This window comes from Oryctolagus cuniculus, chromosome X (genome assembly GCF_964237555.1).
Source record: "Oryctolagus cuniculus chromosome X, mOryCun1.1, whole genome shotgun sequence".
Lineage (NCBI taxonomy): Eukaryota > Metazoa > Chordata > Mammalia > Lagomorpha > Leporidae > Oryctolagus > Oryctolagus cuniculus.
In genome coordinates, this window is record NC_091453.1 from 107,182,075 (window position 1) to 107,202,809 (window position 20,735).

General features: G+C 38.7%; 1 protein-coding gene across 15 annotated transcripts in view; it reads right to left on the minus strand.

The window, feature by feature from the left end:
- SMARCA1 (SNF2 related chromatin remodeling ATPase 1) overlaps positions 1 to 20,735 on the minus strand; it is a 98,001-nt gene that overhangs the window by 58,267 nt on the left and 18,999 nt on the right. For 8 of the 15 annotated variants that reach the window (XM_017349732.3, XM_070066460.1, XM_070066459.1 and 5 more), the window contains 5 exons: positions 20,266 to 20,334; positions 13,349 to 13,458; positions 11,216 to 11,442; positions 7,931 to 8,052; positions 4,081 to 4,233 (listed from right to left, as the gene is read on the minus strand). In XM_017349732.3, the coding sequence (XP_017205221.1) occupies positions 4,081 to 4,233; positions 7,931 to 8,052; positions 11,216 to 11,442; positions 13,349 to 13,458; positions 20,266 to 20,334 (681 nt within the window). Of the gene's footprint in view, positions 1 to 4,080; positions 4,234 to 5,126; positions 5,163 to 7,930; positions 8,053 to 11,215; positions 11,443 to 13,348; positions 13,459 to 20,265; positions 20,335 to 20,735 lie in introns of all 15 variants that reach the window. The other 7 variants (XR_011385338.1, XR_011385339.1, XM_017349738.3 and 4 more) reach the window with 1 other exon arrangement.

The window sequence follows — 20,735 nt, forward strand, 5'->3', positions numbered from 1 at the left end:
AGAGTACAGCAATCATACACTGTAAACTTCTGAAAATAAAATTAGATTTCCATCTCTCTAGACCTACCACTTTGAAAGGAGAACAGTTAGTATTAAGACTATCTAAAGATCCTTAGGGACAAAGAAACTCTTAATGGGCAACTTCCAGAAAGACAAAAGGCAAAGTCCCTTTAAGATGAGGACAAGAGAGAGCAGAAAGCTTCTGTACTGAGTTGCTAAGTAACTTCCAGCCACTAAATTCAATCATCTTCCAAACTATCAGGTTTTATAAGTAAGGAACAAAGTAGCTAGCAAGGGTTGCTATGATGGCAAAAATCTGCTTTATCTCAAAATCAAGCAGTTCTTTCTTCTTACTGAGGCAATTCAAAAATATGGATAAAAGGTCAGAAAAATTAATGGGATATTAATATCCTGACTATATAGCGATCTACAATTGGCCCTATGGTTTACAGTTGGTAAAGGTGACAGGTGGCAACTTTTGGCAACATAAAAACATATAGGAAGAGGGGTTTTTAAAACTCAGAAGCTGCTCCTTTCTGTTAGTGTGCATCGTGAGAGGTAGCAGGTAATAGCCCAAGAAGTTGGGTCTCTGCCACTCCTGTGAAAGACCTAGATTAGGTTCCTGGCTCCTGGCATCAGCCTGGCCCAGTCCTGGATATTACGGGCATCTGAGGAGTGAACCAGTGGATGGGAACAAGTAGGCTTACCTATACTTAATCAACTAGATAGTTCAATACCATACTAAAATAATGAGAATTATGCCAAAAAATAGGGATTTTGAAATATCCCAATGTTCAGTATTTTTCTATTCCCTGTGATGATCGAAAGGACTTCTAAGTTATGTCTCATTGGCATATGACTTTCTATGGCTTCCAAAAAAGACAGTGACCTGTTTCTATTTCTTGGGATTTTGAATACATGGCTTTTTTGCGTCTTTTTCCTTCAGAGCTTGTATTTCTTTATTTCAAAATTTAAGCCACACTGAGATAAACTGTAGCTGTAGTTCAATAAATGACACCAATCTATCAAAGGGCTTACCTTTAGTGTAAAGATGAAAGACAAGATAAATAGCTCCCTGAAAAAATAGTTTTTAAGTATAGAATAATTTTTGGACGGTGTCTTAAGTAGCCAATGTTTTCCTGTCATATATTCCTTTCTTGACCTTTTACGTCTCTCCTCAATTGTTTTATTACAAAAGGTAAAATCCTACCTCTCCCTATTTCAGTACAGAGGAATTTAATATATTTTGTTGTTAAGCAGAATAATAACAAATTAATTTTACCTTTTTCATCAAATCAAACGTATGAGTCCTTTTTGATCTTCAGGAATGGAGGGAAAAAAACTGCCCTGTGTGTTTCATGATAAAAGCCAAAATCAGGGGCCAGCACCGTGGTGTAGAAGGTTAAGCCACTGCCTGTGAAGCCAGCATCCCATACGGGCACCAGTTCAAGTCCCAGCTCTCTGCTTCCTATCTAGCTCCCTGCTAATGCACCTGGGAAAGCAGCAGCAGATAGCCAAAGTTCTTGGGCCCCTGCACCCACGCGAGAGACCTGGAAGAGGCTCCTGGCTCCTGGTTGTGGCCTGGCCCAGCCCTGGACACTGCGGCCATTTGGAGAGTGAACCAGCAGATAGAAGATCTCTCTGTCTCTCCTGATCTGTCTGTAACTCTGCCTTGCAAAAAAATTAAAAATAATTAAATTTTTTTAAAAAGCCAAAACCAGCAGTGGGTGGCTGGCACGGCAGCTGCTCAGGACACCCACATCTCATGTGAGAGTGCCTGGGTTTGAGTCTCTGGCTCCTCCACATTTGATTCAGCTTCCTGGCAATTTGAACCCCAAGAGGCAGCAAGTGATGGTTCAGGTACTTGGGTCCCTGCCATACGTGTGTAAGACCTGGACTGAGTTCTGGATGCCTGGCCCAGCCCCAGCTGTTGTGAGCATTTGAAGAGTAAACCAGTAGATGGAAGATATTTTTCTAAAGTCTCAGTCTCTCTCTGTCTCTCTCTCTCTCTGTCTCTCTCTCTCTCTCCCAAATAAAAGTATCTCTATAATAAAAGTCTCTTCTTTCAAATAAAATGGAATTTTTCATTTTTTTTTAAATATTTGAAAGGCAGAGATATGGAGAGAGAGGGGTCGGGAATCTTCCATCTACTGGTTCACTTCCCAGATGGCTGCAACAGCAGGAGTTGGGCCAATCAAAAGCCAGGAGCTTCTTCTGGGTCTCCCATATGGATGCAGGAGTCCAAGCACTCAGGCCATCTTCTACTGCTTTCCCAGGCCATAGCAGCGAACTGGATCAGAAGTGGGGCAGCCCAGACTTGAACCAGTGCCCATATGGGATGCTGGCACTGCAGGCGATGCTTAACATTCTACACCACAGTGTCAGCCCCATTTTTTATTATTATTATTTTTTAACATTCTATTTTTTTTTCTTCATTTGAAAAGCAGAGTGAAAGAGAGAGAAGGACAGACAGACAGATCTTACATCCACTGGTTCACTCCTCAAATAGCGGTAACAACAGTCAGGGCTGAACCAAGGCTGAAGCCAGGAGCCAGGAGCTTCATCCGGGTGTCCCATGTAGTTGGCAGAGTCTCAAGCACTTGGGCCATCTTCTGCTGCTTTCCCAGGCGCTTTAGCAGGGAGCCAGATCAGAAGCGGGAGACATGGAACTCAAACCAGCACTTTGATACAGGATGCTGGTGTCATAAGCAGTGGCTTAACCCACTGCACTACTAATTTTTAAAAAACCAAAATCTCAGGACTGGTGCTGTGGCACAGTGGGTAAAGCCACCGCTTGCAGTGCCGGCATCCCATATGGACGATGGTTCGAGTCTTGGCTGCTCCACTTCTGATCCAGCTCCCTGCTAATGTGCCTGGGAAAGCAAAAGATGACCCAAGTGCTTGGGCCCCTGTACCCATGTGGGAGACCCAGAGGAAGCTCCTGGCTCCTGGCTTCAGATCAGCTCAGCTCCAGCTGTTGCGGCCATTTGGGGAATGAACCAGCAGATGGAAAGATGGAAGACTTCTTTCTCTCTCTCTCTCTCTCTCTCTCTTTTCTTTCTCTTTCTCTCTCTTTCTCTCCCTCTCTCTTTCTCTGCCCCTCTCTCTCCCTCTCCCTCCCTCCCTCCCTTTCTCCCTCCCTCTCTCTTTCTCTCCCTCTCTCTATCCCTCTTTCTCTCCCTCTCTCTCCCTCCCTCTCTCTCTCCCTCCTTCTCTCTCTCCCTCCCTCTCTCTCCCTCCCTCTATCTTCCTCCCTCTCTCTCCCTCCCTCTCTCTCCCTCCCTCTCTCTCCCTCCTTCCCTGTCTCCCTCTCTGTAACTCTGCTTCTCAAATAAATAAATCTTTATAAAAAAAAATGAAATCCCTAGTTGCAACAAAATGAATACAACTGTAGGTGTTGGCTTTCCAAAGAGGGGGAGGGAGGGGAATCGGCCTTGTACTGCTGTGGGTTAAGCCACAGCTGGGGACCATTACACCTACTGCAATAAGCCAGACTCAAAAGACAAATATCATGTGTTTCCTCTGATTCGTGGGAGTTAACATATAGAGTACAAAAAAACTAATGTGCATGAGTGAAACTGACATCTTGAGATCTGATTATTGTTTATGGCCCTTGTCTATACTCCTGAGGAACAGTGCTCTTTCTACTTGTTGGATTCTTTATTCAGCAGAAGATTAAGCCTCTGATTATAAAGTAAAGGGAAAGTATGTTATCACAAAAATTAAAAGAAAAAAGAGAAAGGAAAGAGGAAGGGAAGGAGGGAGAAATGTCATTATGTGCTTAAAACTGTATATATGAAATCCAATGAATGTTAAGTGGGGGAAAAATCCAAAATCAATACATAAATGTTATAGTTGGAATTAGTGTATATGTGTGTGTGTGTGTGTGTGTGTGTCTTCAATTCTTTTGTCTGCTTTTATAATTAGCACAGCAACTTTTTTCCAGGATAATCTACTCCAACTTCTATAAAACTTCTCCAAAATTTCTCCCTCCTGTCACAAATCACCTTGTGCTGTATAAAGAGCAATGGTATTCTGAGATAAGATACATTTCTGATATTATTAATAAAGATTACTAACCATAGCTTGTAGATCAACCTGTGGATTCCAGTCTGAATCATACAGTATAACCACATCAGCACTTGCCAAGTTAATTCCGAGACCTCCAGCCCTGGTACTCAGCATAAAGATGAATTTGCTACTATTAGGAACATTAAAGGCCTCTATTGCTTCCTTTTTTTAAAATTGACAAAAGGAATAGAAAAAAAAGAGAAAAAATCAAATTATATTATTATGAGTCCCTAAAAAACAAAAAAATTTAGCATGCACATAGAAAACCTTTGTATGCTTTTTCATATTCTTTATATAATATTATTGCATCTTTAAAAACACTTAAGCATGTTTCTATATTCTGTACTGCAGCAGCAAGTATTTATACATGAAGCTCCTCATCTTTAAAAGTTCACATCAACAGAGATAAACTTAGAAAAATCACACAAATTTAAGCAAGGAGTAATTCATTTACATCATTGAGTAGGAGCTGAAATATATCTGCAGGCAAAGTGTCCAATCTCAACTTCATTCCCATTAGCATATGAAGAATTAATAAAGAAGGTATAATTCAGAAGATTAACTAAGAAATTAAAAAGGTTTAGAAATGGGAATGAAAGCAACAGACAAAGGGAAAGTAAGAAGATGTGAGCCAGTATGGCGACAAAGGACAAACAAGTAAGCAATGGGGAAAATCAAGAAGGCAATAAAGGGATATTTAGTAATGAATCTCAAAAATGAAAAGGATGTTAACAACCTTACTACATAAAGATCCCATACAAATTAATTAGAAGAACATTAAGACTCCAATAGAAAAATGAGCAAAAAAATAAACTCACAGAACAAATACAAATGACTAAACAACACAACAATGTTCAACCTCACTAGTAATCAAATAAATGCAAAGTAAAACAACAATACCATTTTTGAAGATTAAAAAAATGATAATACTCAATGTTGACGAGGGGGCGGTGAGACGGGCACTCTCATACATTGCTGCTGAGAATGTAAATTGGTACAATCTTTCTGGAAAGCAATTTGGCAATATGCATCAAGAGCCTTAAAAATGTTCATACCCTTTGACCCAGTAATTCCACTTCTAGGAATTTATCCTAAGGAAATAATCAGAGATGTTCATAAAGATTTACGTATAAGGACTTCACTGTAACATTATTTATAACAGTGAAAAACTGGAAACAACCTAAATGATCAATGACAGGGGAATATGTTACTTAAAATATATCCTTTGGATGAATTAGTATCCAAAATTGTTTTTATAATGATTTTTTCTACTAAAATAGGAAAGTACAATATAATGCTGAGTAAGAATTATCAGGCTACTGACGTTTTATATAGTATGCTATCAATTACTTGTACATATCTTACATACATAAAAAGATTGGCCAGAAATACTTTTGTTTTCTAAATTTCCTTCAGCAATCATTTCTTAGTTGTAAAATCCCAAGATGCAGGAAATTTTGTTTTTAAGTGAGTGGATGGCATGGTCAAAGTTGCAGGCAGAGAAAGCAACTCCCGCTGCCGCAGTCAGTAGAGCACGTGAAGGGGGCAGTACAGAAAGCAGCTGGGTGTAGTGAGAGGCACCTTGCTGTAGAGGAGATAGCAAAAACCTGGGCGTGAATCACAACTACCATTTATTACATCTGTGATTCTCGGCAAGCATTTAACCTCTCTGAGACACAGTTTCAAATGGAGAAAATTATACCAATACTTTACCGGGCTGCTGGGAGAATTCAATTGGAACTTTAAGTTGCCTAGCTCATAGTAGTTGTTTGACAAATGTTAGTTCCTTTCCCTATAAAAGTGAGGAGGCCAATTAAATCAGAGGATGACCAGAGGCTCAGCTAGCTGAATTTAGCTGTAGTAATGGGGAAAGGACAAATCAGAGAGCTATTAAGAAAGACTTATTTATTCACAGCTGGCACACAATCACAGTAAGGAACCACATGTGGCTGCCACTTATTGGGAAAATGGATGAGATGATGGCATGGATAACACAGAGGGGGTGCAGGGCATCATCAAGAAAAAAATGAACAGCATTTACTTTGCTATATTTAAAAACTTAATATATATATAATTCAAAGTTTCTGAGGAGAGAACATTATTTGAGATTTTTAAAAGCCACAAGAATTTGAACATAAATACATAATAAGCAGAGCAAATCGTCAGAAATGAAAAGTGGCTCCTTTACGTCAGAAAGCACCTACTGTACTGCCTTGGTATCCTCTTCATTCTAGGCAGAGGGGTCACCTTGAATGGTACTATGGGACCTACGCTTCACATGGATTTGATGAAACCAGTTCTTAGCAGCAGGTCAGCAAAAGTCCAGTAAAGCTTAAAGTTACCATCTCACAGAGAGTAAAAAACGATACGTACGGAACAGTGTAAGCTTTGAAACATCCCCGAATGTGTAAATGTTATCACAGCTGTCTACAGCACATAGCAGTAAAACCCTTCACATGAAAAGGGTCTGTGTGCTTGCTGTGACACTGTCCCATGCTAGAGCCCAGCTTCCGTAAGAAAGCACTCGAGGGGACACAGTGCCCATTGCAGTTATGGAAAGAAAGGGATTCAGGCTGAGAGTACTTGGAGCCTGAAAAGGAGCCAGAAAGCCATGAGTATGTAAAAAGACCTGTGTGAAATTTCATGGCATGTGGTATATGAAGGCACTTCAAAAAGCTCATGGGAAATATAATTAAAAGATACATTTATTTTGGTAATGCATGCATATGTAGCTTTTTCATAATACACATTTGCCATGAACTTTTTGAAGATCTTGCATACGTACAGATTTCAAAATTTTTTTGCACCACAATAAATTTTTAATTCCACCTCTGTGAACTTTTGGAAGTCCCCTCATATATTGCACTAGGCAGTTTTAAAACTATATTCATACTCATCCACTGATCCTCAAAACAACACTGTCAGAAAAGACAGAAGCCTATATGTGAATAGTGTGCTTATAATACAAAGGAAAATACTGAGGCTCAGAGAATTAAATGGCTTGCACACACTAAAAAGCAGCAGAGCTGATGCTAAAATTCAGGTCTTCTGAAACCGAGTTCAGTGCATTTTTCACTATATCATAAAATCATGATCTTTGCCCAGAGCTTGAGCATAGGCTTAAAACAGAAGCCAAAGACAGAGCCCTGAAGAATAATAGAAAATAGAGAATAAATAAGCAAAGCCTTCCCAAAAAGTGCTTTAAAAAGTGCTTAAAATGCATGAGACCCATGACATTTGTGAGGGACAATCTAAAGAACTCTAAGAATTTACAAATTTGAGAAATTTCTAGGTAAGCTAACTGACTCATTCCCGCACAACAATCTTTTAGTATCCCAAGATCCATAATTCCAGGTAAGCACTTATACCTTTACTGCCACCATTTAATTTTTACCGAAGTACTATAAGATCAAGATAAGTCTCTTTAAAGATGATTACATTTCTGAGTCTTTGGGTTGCTCATTAACAGCAAAATCTCCACCATCAAACTCCACGAATGGCAAGGGTCTACCATAGGAGGCAAATCAAGAAAAGAAAATGACATTGAATCAGAGGTCAGAGAGTAAGCTGAGAAACAATAATCAAAGGGGTCAGAGATAGCAGCAGTTAGAGGAGATAAGGATGGAATGGTGTAGTGTCCTTTAGATAAGGGAGGACGTCTTTGAAGACCTTGGAAAAGATGATTTGTAAAGAATCAGTGGAATGGAAGCCAAATTGAAGATCCCAGAAAGAGATGGGAGTGAGAAAGGCAATGCACCTAGCTAAAGAAAAAGCAAAAGTTCAACATGACCTAATGATGAAAAGCATTGCTTAAACAAACTCTGATTTTGGAAGTCTTGTTTTATTCTCTCTTTCTCACCTCTCTTTCTTCATGTGGGGTTTGTCCATCTAACCGACAATACTCATAACCACGCCACATACAATAATCCTCCAAAATATCCAGCAAGCGGGTCATCTGGCTGAAAATGAGAACCCTTGAACCTGCAACATTTCACAAGAAAAGGCAAGTTATACAACTTGTGTAAAATTAACTTGAAAGTTAGGAAAATAAAATTAAACATCATATGCATTATATATACACATAATATATATGTGTGTATATATACATAACATATATATGTATATGAGGGTACTTTAAAAAGTTCATGGAAAAGGGAATTGAAAGTTTATTTTGATGCAAAAATTTCTGAACTCCATGTAGTTTTTTCACAATACACATTTTTTATGAACTTTTCAAAAGCCCCTCATATATATGGATTTCAACATTTTTGCATCAAAATAAACTTGTTTTTTAAATTCTGTTTTCCCTGTAACCTTTAAAATACTCTCATATAATACATGAGCACTATACACACAAACACACCTTCAAAGGATGCTCTATATAATTGTGCATTTGTGAGCCATATATTGTTAAGTTCCTCAAAATCCTCTACACATACAGAAATGATTTAAAATCTGCCTTTATGAGAAGGAAAGAAGGTGGGAGGGAGAGAGGTGGAGGAAGAAAGAGAATATCATTAGGTTGTTAGAACTGTATCTACGAAACACATTTAACAAATCTGTTAAAAACTAAAAATTAAAAATACTTGTATCATAAAAATATTAATTAATTCACTCGAACAATGCAAGTTGAAACTGGCTTCTTCCACTCAACTTAATGCTTTTCTGAGATTCGTTCATCTTTATTGTTTAGTGGTACTGTATGGATGTACCACAGTTGACACATTTCACTCATTGACAGTCACTTCAACTTGTACAAAGTTTTGGGCAACAATAAGTAAAATGACTTTAAGAAAGTGCCACAGGGCGAGCGCTGCAGCACAGCAGGTAAAGCCGCCATCTGCATGCCGGTATCTCATATGGGCACCAGTTAGAGTCCTGGCTGCTCTGCTTCTGATCCAGCTCTCTGTTATGGCCTGGGAAAGTAATGGAGGATACCCCAAGTCCTTGGGCCCTTGCACCCACATGTGAGACCTGGATGAAGCTCCTGGCTTCAGCTTGGCATGGCCCTGACCATTGCAGCCATCTGGGGAGTCAATCAGCAGCTGAAGGTTCATTCTCATTCTCTGTTAACTCCAACTTTCAAATAACTAAATCTTAACAACAAAAAAAAAAAAACCTGCCAAACTGTTTTCCATTTTGCATTCCCAACAGCATTATATGAGAATTCCAATTGTTCCACTTCCTTACTAGCAAAGAGTAGCAGTTTTGTTTTATTGGTCAGTCTAGGAACTGTGTAATGGTATATATTGTGGTTTAAATTTGCATTTCTTCAGTGGTTAACAATGTTGAGCACCTTTTGACATACTTGTTTGCCATGTATATGTCTTAATCAATGAAATATATGTTCATTTGTCCTCTGGCTATTTGTTTTTTTTGCCATTGACTTGTTTTTAAAGATTTTACTTATTTATATATAAATATATATATATGTATGTATATGATTTACATAAGTATGAAGCTTCTTTCTCCTAATAGTATCTTTCATAGAACAAAAGTTTTTAATTTGGATGAAGTCTAATTCACCATTTTTTAACAGATCACACTTTTGATGTCATGTCAAAAAAAACCTTTTGCCAAATCCAATACAATGCAGACTTCTTTGATATTTTTCTCCAAGTTTTTATACTTTTATTTAGATTTCTGATACATTTCAACATAATTTTTATATAAGGTATAAAAGTAAGACTTTTTACATATATATGTCCAATTATTCCTACACCATTTGTTGAAAAAAATACCCTTTTGGGGCAGGCGCTGTGGCATAGCGGATAAAGCCACTGCCTGCAGTGCCAGTATCCCATATGGGCGCTGGTTTGAGTCCCAGCTGCTCCACTTCTGATCCAGCTCTCTGCTATGGCCTGGAAAAGCAGAAAATGGCCCAAGTTCTTGGGCCCCTGAACCTATATATATATATATAGAGAGAGAGAGAGAGAGAGAGAGAGTCAACTGATTCTTGACTAAAGTATATGTGTGTGTGTGTGCATCTATTGTTGGATTTTATTCTGTTCCATTGATCTATGGGTCTTTGATACTACCAGTAGCACACTGTCTTGATTATTGTGGCTTTCTTGTAAGTCTTAAAGTCAAATACTGTGTTCCTTTAACTTTATTCTACATTAGGCTAAATTGTTTTGACTATTATAATCCCTTTTTTCTTTTCACAAAGCTTTAGAATAAATTTATCTATGTCAATAAAATATCCTGCTTGGACTTTTTAAAAATTTATTTAAACCTAAATATCAGTTTGAGGAAAACTGATACCCTAATAAGTCTTCCAATCATGAACATGGTATCTCTCTTCACTTATTTAGGTCTTCATTTTTATTTTGTTCTTCTGTGTTTTCTTCTTATGTTTTGTTTTCAGCAGACAAATTCTGGATACATTGTTTAGTTATATAAATAAATAATTTCTTTGTGAATTCTCTTGGAAATAAATCTGCCTTTACTTTGTCCTAAGGATCAATGATGGGTCCACATGACTTCCCACTGGACTACTAAATCTGAACTACTAGTCTCCCAACTGGTTTGTGTTTCTGGTTTCTCATCCTCGGTAGATCCCTCATATGGCCTCAAAGATTCTCTTCTTCACATGTAACCGATCATATCACTCACCACAGCCAAATCTTCTAAGGTCTTCCTGCTGCCTCCCATAAAAGTTCAAGCTCCGTAAAGCATGGTTTAAATGATCTTCCATAATCTGGCCACATGCATCTTCTCAGATCCATCAACTGCCACTTTATCTCCGAATTCCATAAACCCCACCCCTTACCCCATTCCCTTTCTCCACATCTCTGCTTCACTGACCTGAAAACCCCTCCCCTCCTGCCACCCATGGTTCATCCCACTCTCCAGCATTCACCTCAACTGTCATATCTGAGAAGACTTTGCGACTCCCAGGTTATCAACCCATCATAGCTTTTAGCAAAACTATCCCTCCTCACTACACTGGGAACTTCTCCAAGACAAAGACTACTGTCCTACTCACCTTCGTACACCCAGCTCATAAGAGAAACCCTGGCAAACAACAAGTATGCAACAATGTCTGCTGAATGAGTGAAGGAATGAATACGGAAAAGTACACTCATAATACAAATCATTAACATGAATTTGTTCCACACCACTGTAAAAATTTATTGCTCACCCTGTTCTTTGAGTTTGGCCAACAGTTTATCTAGAACTAGCATCTTCCCACTGTTGTTGACAATATGTTCATCAGTGGTATAAGGTGGACCAGGCTCAGCACCATCAAACAGGTATGGATGATTGCAACACTTTCGAAGTTGCATTAGAATATTTAAGAGTCGCATCTTGTCCATCTTGCCAGAAGAATTTAAAACATCAATATCTTTCATCAGGATTTTTGTGTACCTAAAATTTAAATGTAAGTAGCCATCAATTATTAGAAAGGTTAAAGCCATGAAGAAATGTTCCTTTGGTGATCAGATTAGATTCCCATTTAAGGAAAATGTGATTGAAAACTAAAACTGAGCATTAAAAATAAAAAAACTAATAAAGATTTGAACATTTTAACTTGAATGTTGCTTATAAACTGTTTCCTCCTGCTTTATCCATTATAAGAGATGACCATCGGCTCATAATTGCTTAGAAAATTTAATCTGATCATTATCCAATAACTATGTTTGCTGAGTGTTGGTATCCAACTTTTGAGTTAAAAGCAGTCTTAATTTTTGCATAAACCCTTCTTCACAGGCCATCTTTTGTCAGATCCTGCAAACATTTTAATTCTTTTCTAGACCTTTACCCAAAGAGAGCTGTGCATTCATCTGACCAATAATGATATTTAATTATAATAGTTAGTGTGTACAAGGGCTTCGAGGATCATCCCATTAAATCTTCACAACTCCAATATGTATTAGTATCATATCCTTAGTACAGACGGAAATTCAGATAGCTAAGACAAGGTGAAAAATTCAGAGCCAAAGCAACAAACAAGGCAAGGAATTGATCTTATATCTTACTCTCTACCTTATATTGGCTTGTATACTTGAGAAATCATATATACTTTATATATGATCTAATTCTATTTATATAAGCAACACTTTCCATCTTTTAGCAGTATTATTACATCAATAACATGATCTATTTACATCATTCTTTGTGATTCCCCTTGTAAGTTTCCTGCTTTGTTTCTATTTGTCAGACCATTTCAGCTGCTATATTTTGTTAATATCCATACTCACAATGTTTTCATTATCATCATCATGGTTATCACTATTTTCACTGATGGAAAAAGCAAGAATAATAACAAATATGCCAGTGACATTGTCTCCTTTAATCCTAACATCTTCCTCTTCAGCTAAGTAATATTACCCCCATTTTACAAAAAGGAAACAGGTGATATAATTTGCTCATGCTAAATAGCTATTAAGAGGCAATGCATGGAGAGCAGGGTTATGGCACAGTGGGTTAAGCTGCTGCCTACGACACTGGCATCCCATATGAGCACTGGTTCATAGTCCTGGCTGCTCCACTTCCAATCCAGCTCCCTGCTGATGCATCTGGAAAAGACGGCCCAAGTACCTGGACCCTTGCCACAAACATGGGAGACCCAGATGGAGTTCCAGGCTTCTGGCTTTCATCTGGCCCAGCCCTGACTTTTGCAGCCATTTGGGGAGTGAACCAGGGTACGGAAGGTATTTCTCTGTAACTCTGCTTTTCAAATAAATAATAACATCTTTAAAACAACAAAAAAATGGCAATGTGTGGGATTCAAAGACAAATCTACAGACTCTAAAACCTACCCTTTCCCAGAGGTTAAATAAAACATCAATTTTCCCTTAAAATAATTCATTTGGAGCTGGCATTGTGGCACAGCGGGTTAAGTCACCACCTGCAGCACTGGCATTCCATATGGGCACCGGTTTGCCTCCCGGCTGCTCCACTTCCTATCCAGCTTTCTGCTAATGTGCCTGGAAAAGCACCAGAGTATGGCCCAAGTGCTTGGGCCTCTGCGCCCATATGGGAGACCTGGAAGAAGCTCCAGGCTCCTGGCTTCTGCCTGGTCCAGCTCCAGCCATTACAGCCATTTGGGGAGTGAACCAGTGGGTGGAAGACCTCTCTCTCTTCCCCCTCCACCCTCTCTTTATAACTCTGCCTTTCAAATAAATAAATCTTTAAAAATATTTCAACCACTTAACTTGCCATTTAAACATAAAATGTATTTTTGAACTAAAAGACTATGTGAACACTACAAAGCCAGCATTTAGTAAATTCTTATACACAAATAAATTTTAATGGAAATAAAATAGCTCACCATTCTCGTTGCATCTTACTCAGTCCCAAGTAAATTTTTATTTCCTTTTTTGGAGGCAAACTCTTCTCTACATCAGTTTTTATACGACGTAACAAAAATGGTTTCAAAACCTAAAAAGTGATAATTTTATAAAAATATAAAACATTTAACACTGTAAAGCATGTATTTCATTAATACCACCCCAATATGAAATTTACTTCATACCACATAATATGATGAACACTACCAATACCAGTTGCCAAGTTTCTTGCTAAAGATTCAGAAAGTACTGGCCCATTAGAAAATCAGAAGAAGCTACCTAAATTAGATACTCATGATTTGATGGCACAAAATACAATAAATTAAGAAAACAAGATTATTGACTATTAAGCAAGCAGTAAAGGACCCTTTAAAAAAACTTCCATAGGTATCAGCACTGTTGCACAACAGGCTGAGTCATGCTAGTGACACTGGCATCCCATGTCAGAGTGCTAGTGCACGTTTCAGCTACTCTGCTTCTAATACAGCATTCCTGTTAATGCACCTGGGAAACGGGCAGGACATGGCACAGGTACTTGGGCCGTTGTCACTCACATAGGAGACCCAGACTGTGTTCTACACAGACATGTGGGAAGTGAACTACTGGATAGAAAATCCCTCTCTCTCTCTCTCTCTCTCTCTCCAACTCTGCCTTTTAAATAAATTATCTTTTGCCTTTTAAACCTAAGAAAAAATCTGAAGTCAGAGCATTCATCTAAGGCACTATAAAAATGAAATAAAATCACAGGTCATTTCAATATAGTTTAACATATGAATGAAAAGAAAATGGTTCAACATTAAGGAAGATATGGGTGAATCCAGAAAAAAAGATAATATAAAATAATCAGTGCATACCTGGAAGACAGATTCTACCATAACCACAGTGCTACAACTTATAGAGTGTCTACTATAATGTGCCAGACACTGAACTATGAACTTCACAGTAATATTTAATGATTACAATAAGTCTTTGAGTATGACATGTGAGGATTTCAATTTTAGTAAACTCACAAAAGCCACTTTAAGAAACTGAACTCAAATGTAGATCTGGCAGATTCTGATTAGTCCTCGTGAACCTAGGCAAGTTGTTTAATTTTTCCAAGCCTGTTTCTTCATTCACTTATAGAAAAATTAATTTATGTATGATCAGAGTCGGTGAACTCAGGGGGCTTCCATAGCCTTGGCAGCTCATGACAAGAGCCTAGGTTGATTACTGATGCCATAAACAAGAGTGTCAATTTGTTAAGTCAACAACAGGAGTCACTGTGCACTTACTCCTCATGTAGGATTTCTGTCCTTAGTGTGCTGTACATTGAGATTTAATGCTATAACTAGTACTCAAACAGTATTTCTCACTTTATGTTTCTGTGTGGGAGAAAACTGTTGAAATCTTTACTTAATGTATGCTAAACTGATCTTCTGCATATAAAGAGAATTGAAAATGAATCTTGATGTGAATGGAAGGGGAGAGGGAGTGGGAAAGGGGAGGGTTGCGGGTGGGAGGGATGTTATGGGGGGGGGGGGAGCCATTGTAATCCATAAGCTGTACTTTGGAAATTTATATTCATTAAATAAAAGTTAAAAAGAAAAAAAGAAAAAGAAAAATTAATTTATGGTATGCATATATGCCACGTGTTTCCAAATGCTGATAATGATGCTATTTCTAGGGCTCCCATGAAAATTTATGGTAGTAAATGTATAGATCGTACCCACCATAGACATTCAATAAATTATGGCTATTATTATTAGAGATCTATGGAAGGTACGGAATGTAGAACAGTAAAAGAAAACATTAGCAGAGCCGGCGCTGTGGTGTAGCGGGTTAACACCCTGGCCTGAAGCACCGGCATCCCATATGGGCGCCGGTTCAAGTTCAGGCTGCTCCACTTCGATCCAGCTCTCTGCTATGACCTGGGAAAGCAGTAGAAGATGGCCCAAGTCCTTGGGTCCCTGCACCCATGTGGGAGACCAGCAAGAAGCTCCTGGCTTCAGATCAGCACAGCCCTGGCCATTGCGGCCAATTGGGGAATGAACCCTCGGATAGAAGACCTCTCTTTCTCTCTCTGCCTCTTCTCTGTCTGTGTAACTCTGATTTTCAAATAAATAAATAAATCTTTAAAAATTTCAAAAAAAAGAAGACTTTAGGTTTGCAACTCTCAAACTTGTTTAAGAGAGAGAACCTTAAAAGTGTAAACTGCCTTGGAGATACTATGCCAAACACCTATCCCCTAAAGTGCTAAACTTTAAGGGACAAAGAAAAGTCCATATAGGGGACTAAGGGGAGTGGCCAAAGAGGTAGGAGAAAATTGTCTACTGGAAACCAAGTAGCAAAGAGCTTACAGAAGTAGGCATAGTTAGTGGTATGAAATGGTACAGAGAAGTCAAGATACTTATCAAAATATATCCTTAGTTCATCAACTAGAAAATCATTGAAGACCTTATGATCACGGCAAGAGCCTCAGGTGATAACTGATGTCATAAATAAGAGTGTTAATTGTTAAATGAACAACAGAAGTCACTGTGCAATTACTCCCCATGTAGGACCCCTGTCCTTAATGAGTTGTACTATGAGAATTAACTGCAAAACTTGTTCTCAAACTGTACTTTATATGTTGTATGTGTGTGTGTGTGTGCAAACTGTTGAAATCTGTACTTAGCATAGAGTTGGTCCTCTGTATATAAAGTTAAACTAAAAATGAACCATAATGAAGAAGGGGATGGGAGAGGGAGAAGGAAGTTGGATGGGAGTCAGGGTGGGAGGGTGGGTGTGGGGGAAAGAACCACTATATTCCTGAAGCTGTACCTATGAAAAATGCATTCATTAAATAAAAGCTTTAAAAAAAGACCATAGGAAGTACGTCTCAGTTGTATAGAATATACTGAAGTCAGTGGTCAATGGGTTAAAGAATGGATAGCAATTAATGCTATAACTAGTATTCAAACAGTACTTTACACTTTGTGTTTCTCTGTGGGTAAAAACTGTTGAAATCTTTACTTAATATATACTAAATTGATCTTCTGTATATAAAGATAATTGAAAATGAATTTTGATGTGAATGGAATGGGAGAGGGAGCGGGAGATGGGAGGGTTGTGGGTGGGAGGGAAGTTATGGGGGGGAGGCCACTGTAATCCAAAGGCTGTACTTTGGAAATTTATATTTATTAAATAAAAGTTTAAAAAAACAGAATGAATAGGAGAACAATTAGGTACCAACAAATTGGATAACCTAGAAGAAATGAATACCTAGAAACAATATATAAGGAATTCCTTCAACTCATAGCAAAAAACAAGCAACAACAACAACAAAAACCTGATTTTAAAAATGGGCAAAATAGGCCGGCGCCACAGCTCACTTGGCTAATCCTCCACCTGCGGCGCCGGCACACCGGGTTCTAGTCCCGGATGGGGTGCTGGGTACTAGTCCCAGTTGCTCCTCTTCCAGTCCAGCTCTCTGCTGTGGCCCGGGAAGGCAACGGAGGATGGCCCAAGTGCTTGAGTCCCTGCATCCGCATGGGAGACCAGGAGGAAGCACCCGGCTCCTGGCTTTGGATCGGCACAGAGCCGGCCATAGCGGCCATTAGAGGAGTGAATCAACGGAAGGAAGACCTTTCTGTCTCTCTCTCACTGTCTACAACTCTCTCTCTGTCTCTCACTGTCTAACTCTGCCTGCCAAAAAAAAAAAAAAATGGGCACAATAGTGGCTGGCATTGTGTCACAGAGGATTAAGTCTCCTCCTGCATCCCAGCTGTTCTGCCTCTGATCCAGCTTCCTAATATGTCTGGGAAGGCAGCAACAGATGGCCCAAGTGTTTGGGCTTCTGCTATCGACTTCGAAGATCCAAATGGAGTTCCTGGCTCCTGGCTCAGCCTGGCCCAGCCCTAAGTGTTGTGACCATTTTGGGAGTGAACCAGTGGATGGAAGATTTTTTTTTCTCTCTCTCTCTTACTCACACTCTACCTTTCAAATTAAGAGGTAAGTGTTCATAAAAATAAAAATGGCAAAATAATTGACAATCTTCCAAAGAAGACTTACAAATGGCCAACAAGCATACAAAAAGGTATTCAACATCACCAACAGAAAAATGCAAGTTGAAACCACAATGAGCTATCACCTTACACCCATTAGTACAGCCACTAGCAAAAGAACAAAATCTAAGTTTGGCAAAGATGCAGAGAAATTGGAACCTGTGTTCACTGTTGGTGGGAATGTAAAATGATACAGCTGCTATGAAAACCAGTATGTGAATTCCTAAAAAAATTTAAATAGAATCATTGTATTGAGCCAGCAATCCCACATGGGTATATATCCAAATAAATTCAAAGCAGGATCTCAATAAGATATTTCCACTCTCATGTTCACTGCAGCATTATTCACTATAGACAAGAACTGGAAACAACCTAAGTGTCCATCAACAGTTGAACGGAAATACTTTGGTATATACATGCAAAGGAATATAATACAGTCTTTAAAAAGAATAAAATCTTGTCACATGCTACAATATTGATGGATCTCAAGGACATATGGCAATCAAAATAAGCCAGTCACAAAATGATAAATATGGTATGATTCCACTCATATGAAATATCTACAATAGTTAAAATCATAGAAACAGAGTAGAAAGGTAGTTGCCATGAGCTGAGTGTGGCAGGTAGGGGAATTGGTGTTTAATGGGTATAAAGTTTCAGTTTTGCAGGATGAAAAGTTCTAGAGATCTGCTGTACAACAATGTGAATACTTAACATTATTGAACTGTACACTTTAAATGATGAAGATGGCAAATTTATTGTTATGTTTTTTACCACAGTAAGAAAAACTAAAGTCAAAGCACAATGTCTAAAAAAATCTATTGCATTTTGATGACATAAAGACAAATCAAACTGTACTATAAAAATAATAATAAAAGGATTACTCGGGTTTGAAATTTAAAACTCTACAATAGAAAAATAGATAAAACAACTACTAAGTGAATAATGAAACAAAGCACTTGTTCGTTTAAAAAAGGAATGAATGGGAGATTAGGCAGTAGAGATATAGAGAGGATAAACTACTCTTTCAAGAAGGTTGTTGTCAACAGAAGAAAACAATCACAGAGAGGGACATATGTTAGGGTAGCAGTGTTTTGCACAGGACACTTCAAAAAGTTCATGGAAAATGGAATTAAAAGATAAGGTATTTTGGCACCAAAATAAATTTAGGAAAAAAAAAACTGTGTGGACTTCAAAAATGTTTATGTCAAAATAAACTTTGTTAATTCCATTTTCACATGAACTTTTTTAAAGTCTCCCTCCTATATGTGTGAGGGTAAATAGATACAAGTTTGGATTTTGATTTAATTATGGAAACACTGAGCATGTTTATATATTGAGGGAAAGGAAAGAGAAAATTCAGTTAAATTCAAAGAATAAATTATGGGGGAAAGTCTGTAAGAGATGAGATCCAGACAGAAGGTAACACAGATGTAGGTATCATTGGAAGATAAATAACCCTGAAGGAGTTCCTATCTAATGACTTCTATTTTCTTTTTTTTAATTTATTTGACAGAGTTAGACAGTGAGAGAGAGAGAGGGACAGAGAGAAAGGTCTTCCTTCCATTGATTCACCCCGCCCCCCCCAAATGGCTGCTACAGCCAGAACTACGCTGAACCAAAGCCAGGAGCCAGTTGCTTTTCCTGGTTTCCCACGCAGGTGCAGGCGCCCAAGCACTTGGGCCATCCTCCACTGCCTTCTCGGGGCCACAGCAGAGAGCTGTATTGGAAGAGGAGCAACCAGGACTAGAACCAGGCACCCATATGGGATGCCGGCGCCACAGGTGGAGGATTAACCAAGTGAGCCACGGCACCACCCGACTTCTATTTTCTTAGAGGACAGAACGATGTTACCTGCAGAGAGATGAGGAGGGGAAGGAATGCCTGGAATAGAAATCTTGGGGCGATTGGGGAAGGTTTAAAATAGCTGTTACAGGAAATGAGAAAGAAGGCTGTAAAAGTCCATGTTTCTTCAAAGATCATCAGAATCATGAAATCCCAGCTTATGTTAGAGACCAGGAAATCACAGTGGTGCCAACCTGCAGTTGAAGAATCCTCTTTAACAGTGTTGAGCAGCCACAGCACACAGATAGCCACTCTGATAGTAAGTGGTAGAAGTACAGTTCACACCCAAAAGACAGAGAAAGTTACGTTATTCCAGTTTAGGGTTTTTAGGGCAAGTATGGCAAATGGAGGAGCCAGCAAGGGAATCCAAGTATTGGCCAAAGGGTGGTTCAAGTGCCAGAACAAAAGGGGCTCATTGTTGGATACAAAATAATGTAACAGAAATGGGCTGATAAATGGAGACAAAAAGCAAAGGTCCAGGGACTAGAGATCTCTGCACGATAACAGAACAGATATAGAAGTAGTAACATGAGTGCAAGAGATAGAAAGAACTAAGAAACTTATTATCCAATGATGGAAAAGTGGTGTCCAATGAATGTGAGGGAGTCGCCCAGTGATGAAGAGATGGTAGAGAATAGGCCAGGGGTGGAAAAGGAAGATAGCACGCCCCTCAAAGGAAGAGTTTCATACGTGATGGTTAAGAGGCAGTGGTTTAGAAATGGCAATGGGGAAGGAAGGAGACACTGATGCATCCTATGCACTAGCAGACAGAGGGAATGCCAATGGCCTCTACTGGAGATGCCCAAATCAGCCCCTGGGGGAGAGCCGGCAAGAAAACTGTTGTTCAGAGAGGCTAGAGAGACACTGGGGTTTGTTAACCACACAGGCTGTCCAAAATGTTGGGAGGAAGAAGCGGTGAGATAAGCCAAGAGGCAAACTCACAAGTTCCAACAGGTTCTCTGGCAGTTTGTTTTCAGACTCAGCTACATATATTTAAGTACCGAACTTGCTTGTCTGCTACTACTTACTGAATGAAGTCTTTCCACAAGTTTTTGATCGCCAAGACAATTTTTAGTATCAAACCAGGAATCAAAGTCCTGTGGAGAGGTGGAAATTCTGCCATTAAATGCACAGCTTTGTAAAATAACCTCAATATTCTATAAATTCATACACAATCAATATAGAAAGAATTCATTTTAAAAGTACTTTCAAAAGTATGTCAGTTATCATGGCCAATATTATGTACTTCCAAAAAGAGGTAAAACATTTGAATAGTTAACAAAATTGGAACCCCATTATACAGGAAATCCATCAGCATTTTTTTTACTTAAGACATTTATTAGGCTTCCTCATACCACAAAACATTTATCTAGTTAAGAAGAATCAGAGTAAGAATTAAAAATCAAGGATGTATAATGCTAATGAAAATATTCATGTTATCAAACAATAAAAACAGACAAAAGCAAGATAAAGTATACAAACCAATGGACAGCTGAAC